The sequence below is a fragment of the Danio rerio genome, chromosome 8 (genome assembly GCF_052040795.2).
Source record: "Danio rerio strain M-AB ecotype USA chromosome 8, GRCz13ab, whole genome shotgun sequence".
Taxonomy (NCBI): Eukaryota; Metazoa; Chordata; class Actinopteri; order Cypriniformes; family Danionidae; genus Danio; species Danio rerio.
In genome coordinates this window covers 27,728,360-27,739,697 of record NC_141028.1, presented here as the reverse complement: position 1 = coordinate 27,739,697, position 11,338 = coordinate 27,728,360, and the positions used below count along the sequence as shown (strand labels likewise).

At 35.1% G+C, this 11,338-nt stretch overlaps 1 protein-coding gene across 6 annotated transcripts in view; it reads left to right on the top strand.

Annotated features, from left to right (window-relative positions):
- foxp3a (forkhead box P3a) overlaps positions 1–11,338 on the top strand; it is an 18,988-nt gene extending 7,650 nt beyond the window's left edge. For 5 of the 6 annotated variants that reach the window (XM_087263783.1, XM_087263787.1, XM_087263786.1 and 2 more), the window contains 12 exons: positions 3,137–3,297; positions 6,422–6,496; positions 6,639–6,720; positions 7,420–7,576; positions 7,749–7,856; positions 7,935–8,022; positions 8,154–8,222; positions 9,737–9,881; positions 10,012–10,088; positions 10,169–10,270; positions 10,514–10,635; positions 10,865–11,338. In XM_087263783.1, coding sequence (XP_087119909.1) covers positions 3,137–3,297; positions 6,422–6,496; positions 6,639–6,720; positions 7,420–7,576; positions 7,749–7,856; positions 7,935–8,022; positions 8,154–8,222; positions 9,737–9,881; positions 10,012–10,088; positions 10,169–10,270; positions 10,514–10,635; positions 10,865–10,940 — 1,262 coding nt within the window. In that variant the 3' untranslated portion in view covers positions 10,941–11,338. The remainder of the gene's footprint in view (positions 1–3,136; positions 3,298–6,421; positions 6,497–6,638; positions 6,721–7,419; positions 7,577–7,748; positions 7,857–7,934; positions 8,023–8,153; positions 8,223–9,736; positions 9,882–10,011; positions 10,089–10,168; positions 10,271–10,513; positions 10,636–10,864) is intronic. The other variant, NM_001329567.1, reaches the window with a different exon arrangement.

Below are 11,338 nucleotides of genomic sequence, written 5' to 3'. Positions count from 1 at the left end.
CTATAAATATATTCCCGTTATTGTTGATAACTTGATTGGCAGATATTGTACATATTCTATACAGTTTTTATAAAGGACAGTGATGGGCACTAAACTGACAGTCATCAACAAAAGGAACAAACTTCATTGAGTTTTGTTGGATAAATGTATTAACGCTGCAATTTTGTGTTCATTTTTAGCAGTCGATCTGTGTTTGCTGGATCACAGAATGTCGAACTGATGCATTGTAATTTGATGTTTATTAATTGGTCAGCATCTCACAGTGCAGTGGGAGTTTGTTCACCCAAAAATTAAAATTTACTCACCGTTAACTTACCCACAATTGTTCCAAATCTTTGTTAGTTTCTTTAATCTGTTCAACATAAAAGATATCTTTAAGAATGCTGGAAACCGGTTGCCATTGACATTCATAGCAGGAAACAAAAATGCAATTCAAATATCTCCCAGTTTCCAACAGAACCTCTATTGTGTTTAACAGAAGAAAGAAACTCAAAGAGGGTTGGAACAAGTGGAAGGTGACAGAATTTTCATATTTGGGTGAACTATGCTTTTAAGTAAATAAAAAAATGATGAATAGCTATTTTTGTATTCTAATGAAACACAATTACTGTATGAAGAGACAAGTTCTTACCTTGGTTGTTTCGCATACTGTATGCCATAGTGCCTAAACGTCTTACTAAACGTCCCCCATTTATTTGTTTTATTTTCTTCAATTTGCACATGTTCAGCAACTGCCGCAGACAATGCAATGGGTGTTAATGCAATAGTTAATTTAGAACTCCCTAAATTAAACAATAAATAAATCAAACCTAAAATCAGTAATTATCAACAGTAATAAATCAAGATGGCGAAACTGGGTCTGCCCAAATATTCAAAACTGTCGTTTTACTCTCAAATTTACAGTACAGTACAGTACATACCCTAAATATCCTGGTCTTTGATTTTTATCATATCACTTGTTCAGAGAAATGTAAGCGTAAATGAGTGGGTATGACCAGAGAAATGGAAAAAAAGTGAGTCAAAATGTAATTTGTATGTTCGTGGGAGAGCATTGAGGACAGAATGCACTTTGTGTTCTATATTTGTAATTGTTTTTTAATCATTAATTACAGGTTTCAGGTTTAATTCCACATCTCTGTTGATTGATAGCATTAGCATTCATACCGACACTCTGAGGTCAGGTGACTCACAGCTCAGCTCTAATAATTATCGTTGTGACTATAAATTCCACCGAAGAACATGAAAGTTAAAACTGACTTCACTGAATAGAAGAGTTTCTAAAGTATCGCAATTTCAAAATGAAACTTGAAACTGTCAGTCCAGACTGTTGTCATATCTTGATGGATTTAATTTTGGTGAATGGAACTGAGAGAAGACTGTATTCAGACTGAGAGATGAATAATGAGTTTCATTGGGTTGAATAATCCCGGTCTTATCAATATCAACTCTCTGAGGAAAAATGATTGGTGCGCATTCACTAAATACAATGACAACAACACTGAGAACTACTGAAATGTAAAGAACCAAAAATGACATCCCCTTGCATGTACAATATAAAGAATGATAGATTCTACACAATTGATTTGTGTTGGGACAACATGAAGGAATTAAGTAGATTGACCATAAAACAATTAAGTTTTCTACTCAAAAAAGTAAAAAAAATTGTGTTGTTTCAGCTCAATTTAAAGTTTAAATTGGTTTGAACAATCAGCAAATATAATTTTTTTTTGTGTACGCTGTACAAAAATGCTGGGTTCCATGCAGTTACTTCATGTTGCACCAACACAAATCGATTTTTTTGATTTAAAGTTAAAATTTCGAAGTTAAATCGAAGTTAACTTTTAACATTTTTACAAATTTAAGTGAATTAAACAAAGCAATTAAGTTGTCCCCCCCAAAAAAACACAAAAGAATTCGGCTCAGTTTTAATAAGCAGTTTGACAAACAGCAAATGTCAGTTTTTTTGAGTGTGTGTATTAGTTTAAATTCAGAGGGATTCCACTGCTTTTAGAAACGTGATGCATAAAATAGTTAATTTGTAGCATACAAAATGCATTTCTAGCATTATTTGAAAACAATAAAAATAAAATGTTTTTACTATTCAGCATCTATTAAGTCTCCTTCTGATCACATCTAGTTGCTTGCTTGGAAAACCCCCCCAGGTGAAAAAATGACATTTATCCTACATTTGATGTGGTTAATGTGAAATGTCAAAGAGAATAAGCAACACACGACTTCTTGAGCAGTTTCAGAAAACCGCAATGAAATGGTGCTCTAAAATCCAAAAACTTTTTTTTTAAAATTATTTCTCAGAAGTTATATGCAACATCCTTGCCGTAAGTCCATCCTGGGTTTTTATAATCAATTGTGGGTAATTTCTCAATTTTGTGTAATTAACTATCAAAGTGAAGCAAATCACAACTTTTTAAAATTTTTATATTAATAATGAGAACAGATTGCAAAGGGTTCATTTAATAGTTCAGTAAAAATACAAATTTAAGATATAATAAAAGGCGAGTAAGCATGCATACATTTCTGTGAAATGTGAAGGTTTGTGAAATTTAGTGGTACTAAAATTATTAATTTTGTACTACAATCGTCAAATTACTTAAATGTGCTGTTGCAATCTGTATAATTGCGTTTTTATTTCTATTTATAACCTATTTATTATAACGCTCACAAATCTAACTGGATTTCAAACATACAAAAATTATGTAATTCAACTATTTGCATAAAAAATTGCACATATTTTAAATGTCCAGTGCATTTATAAAGTATTAAAATACATATCATGCATTTAACTTAGAAAAATGTTTGTTTCACAGTATGTGCAAATGATGTTTTTGCAAAAATATGTGGGGCCCACCTCCGCTTTCCTGACCTCTTGGTCCTTGCTCAATGTGAAATGTGGTTTGTGTTCAGAAAGCACCTGCAAATGTGAAACAAGAAAAGGAAAAACAACCCTCATTTCATTTATTAATGCATAATTATGCTATTTTTGGAAACAAAGCAAAAGGTGAAGCTATCTAAGCAGGAAATACCTTGTGTTAGTATTTGGAGGTTGATTCATTTCACTCCTAATTTAGTAGTATGGTTATTAAAAGTCATTTGTGTCTTCCTGCTTATTTCTATATAGGTATGCTTCTTAATGCTACTGGAACACACAGAGGGGATGATAACAGGAGTAGTCACCAACATCTGTACCAAGATGAAGACTGTGCCACCTTTTCCATCATACAGATGAAGTCCAGAATAAGCAATTCTCTTCTGACCTCACCAAAACCAATGGCTACCAAGGTAATGAAGCAGAAGCTGTCATTTCTTTGTATTACTACATGAACAATCTTATTCAACAGAATAAATAATTGTTCTCTGGTTCTCGCCTGACTTCAAATCCATGATCCAACTAAAATATGGATGCTGGAAATCCTTGAAAATGTTTTAATTTTAATATAGTGTTTGACAAAGTGCTTAGGTTTTGGATAAAGTGCTTGAAACCAAAGTACATTTAAGGCAAGTCATTTCACTTGGCGGCCATCTTTAAAATACACATACTCGGGCCAACTTCAAATTATCCAAAACTGCTTGACAAGCTTGCGGTTAAATTTCATATTATTTTCATATTAAGAATCAACAATAAAATTAAACAACAACTATCTCTTTAGTTTTCATTCGTTTATTCTTTTATTCATTTTCTTCTCGGCTTAGTCCCTTTGTTATTCCAGGGTCGCCACAGTGGAATGAACCGCCAACTTATCTAGCACGTTTTTAAGCAGCGGATGCCCTTCCAGCCGCAACCCCTTTCTGGGAAACTTCCACACACACATTCACACTCATACACTATGACCAATTTTAGCCTACCCAGTTCCCCTGCACTACATGTCTTTGGACTGTGGGGAAAACCGGAGCACCCGGAGGAAACCCACGTGAAAGCAGGGCAAACTCCACACAGAAACACCAGCTGATCCAGCTGAGGCTCGAACCAACGACCTTCTTGCTGTGAGGCAACAGCACTACCTATTGCGCCACTGCGTCACCTCTCTTTAGTTTTATTTCTAAATAGTTGAATCACACAAAATCTGCTGAAATTATGTCTGGTTCAAGCCCCTCCACTAGAGACTCATCAGTACTGTATATAGTGATCACTGATTGGCTCCTGTACTAGAAGGCGGGGCTTCATTCGCATTATTGACCGTTATAATTTTTCCCATTCAAAACTATACGAGTGAGACATTTTGTGCATTATATTGACCTTATTCTTTACGTTTGAGCGGGTACAGCCATTTGAATTTTCTTTGTTTGAGACATCCATTCTCATTCACTTGCATTGATATATAGACATTTTAAATGGCTTGTTATGCTGTTTCATGTTGCAAACTGAGATTTTCACATTATAATATTTTACTTTTTAGGTATAGGCATGAACACACTTGCTTGTAGAGCAAGCAGTTTGACCATTTTCCGCCGTTTATTATTCCTAGTCATTTCTCCCATAAGCAACTGAATCGGAAGTTCTAAAACAATCGCAAAAATTAGTGCACTTCCGCATTGCAGAATAAGGTCAATAGTCTTTGTTGAGAGTGCTTGAGAATGTAATTTTGTTGCTTTCATAATAATTGATCTTAATAAATAGGAAATAATAATGAACTATTTAAATAAAATTAAATACATATTTTTCCTTCTGCATAAACAATTTAAACAGAATGCATGGATATTATCACTTTATGGGTGAACAATGCCTGACTCTAAAATGAATGTAAATTTAAGAAGAAAGATTTCCTCCATAGTCCAAAGACATATGGTATAGGTAAATTGGATAAACTAAATTGGCCGTAGTGCATGAGTCTGTGTGTGAATGAGAAATGTGTGGGTGTTACCCAGCACTGGGGGTTCACAAGTTTTTTTTTGTTGATCTATCTAATAAACTTTTACAGATATAACAAAGTAATTTTACAGAGAAATTTAAACAAATATTATTTCCACCCCTAGCCTCTAAACAAGTTGAAAGAGAGAAAAGAAGAAAAAAATAATGATAATTTTAGAAAGTAAACAAACAATTATAAAAAAATAATAAATAATAAATAAATAAATAAATTACGAAATAAAAAACAAATTAATTGAAAATAACATCTGTACAGAATACACACATACCTTGATAACCCAATATTACAAAAATTAATCCTCAGGTATTTATATAACGTACCTAATTATGTTTGCATTGCAATCGAAAGGCCTTAAGACTTAGATTTACAGTTTGTAGAGATACTTACATGCTCAGAAAAGAAAATTCTAAATGTTTCAGAAAAAGCTCTAGTATTGCCATTTATTGTAAACCTGATTTTTTTTTTCAAATGGTGAAGTTCATTGCATCCAGTTGTCAAAACTCAGGGGAAATCTTTGATAATAACAGAATACACCGTCTTGCTAACAGTGTCAAAAATGCAAGGGCGTTTGCAGTACAGCTCGATAACCCTACCATATTCAGAGAAAGTCCAAAAAGTGCAAAAAGAGGACACGGTTCGATGTGTATCTTTGTCACAGAAGGGAAACACTTGAAAATTGATAGCCAAAAAGAAATGATTGATGGACAAAGCCAAAACATATGTATATGCATGCAAAACATAGGTGCTTGATTAAAGTGATCAAATATAGAGTCCATGTGTTGAGTTATTTTTGCCAACCTCACTTTTGTCCAGTATAATCGAACTCGAACTAATTGTAATTGGATGAGGCAATGTCGTGCACAGATAGAGGAGGTATGAGCACGGGACAAAATCTGGTCCCACGTCTTGTCCTCGAATGTAAGATTAAAGTCTGACTCCAACTGTTATTTAATAAAGGAAAGAGAGGTAGTAGAAAAAGAGGAGATCAGCCTGTATAAAATAGACGTTGTACCTTTGTTATGTAAGGGTACTTAAAAAATGTGGTCAAGTTGAGATTTTGGTGGAAGGTTCGCAAAATCTGGATATGAGTTTTAACAAAATTTCTGCGTTGCAAGTATCTAAAGAAATGAGTGCTAGGAAGAGACAATTTTGTATTAAATGTGAAAAGCTGAGAAAAATATTATCGACATAAAAATCACTGACAGTGGATATTCTTGCCCTCTGCCAAATATTAAATGCTTTATCATTAAATGATGTGGCCAGTGCTGTTTTCTTACTGGAAGGGCATCCACTACGTAAAACATATGCCCGAGAAATTGACAGTTCATTTTGCTGTGGCAACCCACAGCAGCGATCATGGACTAAGCCGAAAGAAAATTAATGAATGAATGAAAGATGACACATTTAAGAGAGTTCATTAAAGTAGTTTAATGTTGGCCTTGGGGCTAACATGCCATTTAAAAATGTCCTTACTATACTATGCTATGCTATGCTAAGTGCTATAGTGCTCAAGATTGTATTTTTTGGGGATTTCAAAGATATCTGTTGCCTTGGAGAGTGACCTCAGAGGCCTCGGCTCATCTCGCAATCAGAATTTCACTCTACAAAAGCAGGTACAGTCCAGTTGTAATAGGTTTCACTTTTAAATCAACACTAAAGGATCACAAAGAATTGAAAATAAATTAAAAACTCTAAGATGTCGCATAATTTGATCTAAAACATGATCCTTGATTTGTTTCTGCTTCCTTTACCTAGAGTGCCAGTGGAAGTACAACCAAATACTTTAAACAACACAGACCATCAGTGCTACGTAAAGGCAACCAGCCTTTTCCACAAGGTACTGCTTCTGTAGACTATAAAATATAGAAAACTATTTACTTTCAACAGCCACTTTATTAGGTACACTTTGTAGTACTGGGATAAACTCCCTACTGTACTTGCACCATTTTACGCTTTATAATATATGGTTTCATATTTTTACACCAATTTCTGCTTTCATCATGTCACATAAGAAATTAAAACTCATCAAACCAGGCAACCGTTTATTATTCTTCTGTTGGTGAGCTATTGTTTATTATAGCCTCAGTTTCCTGTTTTTTTTTCTTCTTTGCTGTCAAGAGTGGCACTGTTGTGCTCTTCTGCTGCTGTAGCACATCTGCTTCACGGTTTGATGCGTTGTTTTGCTTCTCAAACCAGTCTGATCATTCCTCTCACGTCTGTCATCAACAAAGCTTTCAAAAAAAAGCCACTTACTTAATATTTTCTTTTTTTCTGACAAATTTCTGTAATATGATTGTGGATAAAAATCTAGAATCTAGAAATTTCAGAAAAACCCATCACATTCAAACAAACATGCCACATTCAAAGTCATTAAAATCCCCCTTTCCCCTGTTCTAATGAACTTCAGCAAATCCTCTTGATCATGTCTGCATGCCTAAATGTATTGAGTTGCTATAAAAGACAATTGAACAGGTGTACCTAATAAAGTGACCAGTTAGTGCATCTCTGAAAGTGAATTTTTCATAATGCTCTGCAGCATGCAGTGCTCATGATTGGGTTGTGGACACCGTGTGTAAGACAGAACCTGACAGTGAACCATCAGATGCCATCCCTCTTTACACTGGCCAGTCTGAAAGCAGAATCGGTGCTTATGCGTCAAGCCCTCAGCCTGGCAGCCCGGAGTATACTGGGAAGTGAGTATGTAGTTTGAGAAAACAAACACAAATTAGGATATTCAGTGCTGGAATGAAAATGTGGACATCCACTTTGTAACATTATTGTGTCTATATTCATTTCACTTTTACAAATAAGATATAATGCAATATGTTTTGAGCTAAATTAAGCATTTATTATTATTATCCGCAGGCATCCATATAGTCTTTCAGGTGACTATCTGTGTGTTAAAGGACAATGCAGATGGCCAGGGTGCTCAAAGAGCGAAGATGTATTCACAGAATATGGACATTTCTTAAGGTGAGACACAAAGTTAACTAAAACAATCTAAATAAATACAGCAATATCCTATAGCAGTGTGTCTGTTTCATAATCTAGGCACCTTTCTACTGACCATGCTCCTGGAGACAGAAGCATAGGCCAGCTGAGGATGCAGAAAGACAGAGTACAGCACATGGAGAATCAGGTATCTTTACCTCTTATGTCACAGGGACTAAATAAATAGGGGTCAGGAGGTTACAATATTAATAATTGTATTATAAATGGATGCTTGTTTATGATCCTGCATTATATTTCCTTTATGAACACTACTGATAGTTGACTGCAGAAAGACAAAAACTGCAGGCTATGCAGCTACACTTGCTTGATGTGAAATCTACCTCTGAGGTAAGTTTTTTTAATAAAATTTTATAAGAAAAATACACTCACTGGCAACTGTATTAGGTACACATAACTAGTATCGGGTTGGACCCCCCTTTGCCTTCAGAACTGCCTTAATCCTTTGTGGCATAGATTCAACACGGCACTGGAAATATTTCTCAGAGATTTTCATATTGACATAAGAGTATCATGCAGTTGCTGCAGATTTGTCAGTTACACATCCACGATGCAAATATCTCATTCCAGCTACTCTACTGGATTGAGATCTGGTGAATGTGGAGGCCATTTGAGTACAGTGAACTCATTGTCATGTTCAAGAAACCAGTCTGAGATGATTCGCGCCTTATGACATGGCGCATTATCCTGCTGGAAGTAGCCATCAGAAGATGGGTACACTGTGGTCATAAAGAGATAGACATGGTCAGCAACAATACTCAAGTAGGCTGTAGCTTTTACACAATGCCCAATTGGTACTTATGGACCCAAAATGTGCCAAGAAAATATCCCCCACACCATTACACCACCACCTGCCTGAACTGTTGATACAAGGCAGGAGGGATCCATGCTCTTATGTTGGTGATGCCAAATGACCCTACCATCTGAATGTTACAGCAGAAATCGAGACTCATCCGACCAGGCAACGTTTTTCCAATTTTCTATTGTCCAATTTTTGGTGAGAACTGGTTTGAACTGCAGCAGATTGTCTTGACCATGTCTACATGCTTAAATGCATTGAGTTGCTGCCATGTGATTGGCTGATTAGAAATTTGCGTTAACGAGCAGTTGGACTGGTGTACCTAATAAAGTGGCCAGTGAGTGTATACTGTAAATATAAAAGTTATTGGACAACGTTGGTTTGTTCTGGAGAAAAAAAATCTTAGGCAGTTATTAATACTGACCTTTAAAATTGTTTAAAAAAATGTAAAGACTGATTTTATTACAGCCAAAATAAAAGAAATAAGACTTTCCTCAAGAAAAGAATATTATAGGTAATACTGTGAAAATTTCAAAATCACTTGGTAAGAATATGTGTATGGAATAAGGTAAAATATGTCTATGGTAAAAAATTATAATATCTGTGTATGGAAGCAAGGAAAAATGGTAGCATTTTAGGAATGTATGTAATGAACATTGCAGTCTCCTATCAGCTAACTGTCATGTATGCTTATAAAAGGGATATTCATCTTGCTTTTTAACTCCTTAATTAATTAGTTTTCACACCACTGTATTCTTGAGACTAAAGTTTTGACCTGAAATTACATCACACCAGACATCAATGATCCTCAGCTAACCTACAAGACTAAAACAGGGAGAGTTATAAAAACCAAGTCAAAACCTTGTGTGAGTGACCGATACTTTAATGCCGGTAATCAAATTATGCCATCATGACTGTGGGATCTGTTTAGGTTCTGGTTGTCATTTGTGGTTAGTATTAGCTACATTTTAGGGCCAGATGAAGGCCAGGTGATATTTGATGCCAAAAATTATATATTGATGTGATTTTCTCCTTCTGATCTTAGGGTGGCAACATTGTGGAAAAGCCGGCACATCTGTCAGGACTTCTGCAACCTGCATCATCAAATGATCACTATGACTGTGAGAGAGCAGCAACTGAAGCGCTAACACAAGGATACTGGCAGATCTCTACCTCACAAGTTATACCAGGTCATTAAAATTATACTATAAAACACCAATTTAGAAATCTAGCTTGTAAATTTAACTCAATAACATCAGTCATGCAAATCTCTACACACACAACACAGTATGTGTTATTGTTTTCTATTTCTGCCCATAGGGATTATCCCCAGCTTTGAGTATTATAAGTTCACAAACATGAGGCCACCTTTCACCTACGCCTCCATGATACGATGGGTAAGTATTGCTGAATTAACATCCTGCATGTTACCTTTTGATTTCCTGTCAGTCACATCAACAATGTTATGTTATGTCAGGCAATCCTGAAGTCCCCAGAAAAGCAGCTTACACTGAAAGAAATTTATCAGTGGTTTACCAGCATGTTCTTCTACTTCCGTCACAACACTGCTACATGGAAGGTATGAGATGTAATGTTTGTATTGTACACTTTTATTTGTCATTCCATGACTCATTGGCCACAAACAAGCCAATCCCGAAACCCACAGCCTCTGTTGTATATACACCTGAAAACTTTCAGAAGTTGCACTTGCATGTCAATGAATGAATGACTTGATGACCCGACTGTGAAATTACTGTGTTGTGGATGACTAATATGTAACTTCAGTGTATAGGTAATTCTTCTTCTCTCTGTCTGTGTGTAGAATGCGGTTCGACATAACCTCAGCCTTCATAAGTGCTTTGTGCGTGTTGAAGGAAGGAAAGGTTCAGTTTGGACTGTGGATGAAGAGGAATTTCTTAGAAGAAAAGGTCAAAAGTTACACAGGTAAACTCATTTACTCATTATATGGATGACTGCAACTGCATTGTTGTTGTATAGTTAGTTGTATATGTACAAGATGTTTAAAAAAAGCTGATTTAGGCCTACTGTAAATTAAAAACATCTGCTTAAATGGATCTGATTAAGCTGCTTTTATCGTTGGAGGCGTTTGGTGAGGTTCTGATTATATAATTATATAAATGAGCAAATCAAATTACACCCCTTTTCACTTCAGGGATCATGATATGGACTGGATGGCACCATTTCAGCTGTTTCCTTTGACTCCACAAGGTGAATCTTACCAGATGTGAGGCCCCAAAATGGCCTCTGACTTACATTAATACAACTAATGTTATTAGCTACATTAAAAACACGATCGATGTAAACGACACCATTTACATAAATGTGCAGTCTAAATATACATAAATGCTGGCAGTCTATGTGAGAAATCAGTTGTTGTTTAGTTTGAATGTTTTGTGTCACAAATATTGTAAGAATGTATATTATTTACCAAAGTAAAAGTTTGTAATTGTTATAATCTTTCATAGATTTAAATAAAATTAATTTAATCAAAAATGATAATGCTTAATGATATCGTTAAGTGTGTAAATACATTCAATAAGATAAATGAATGTTGATGATATGTCCTTAAACATTTTATTTTACATCGTATTTTTACTAATTGTCCAAATAAAGCAATCCAATCAAG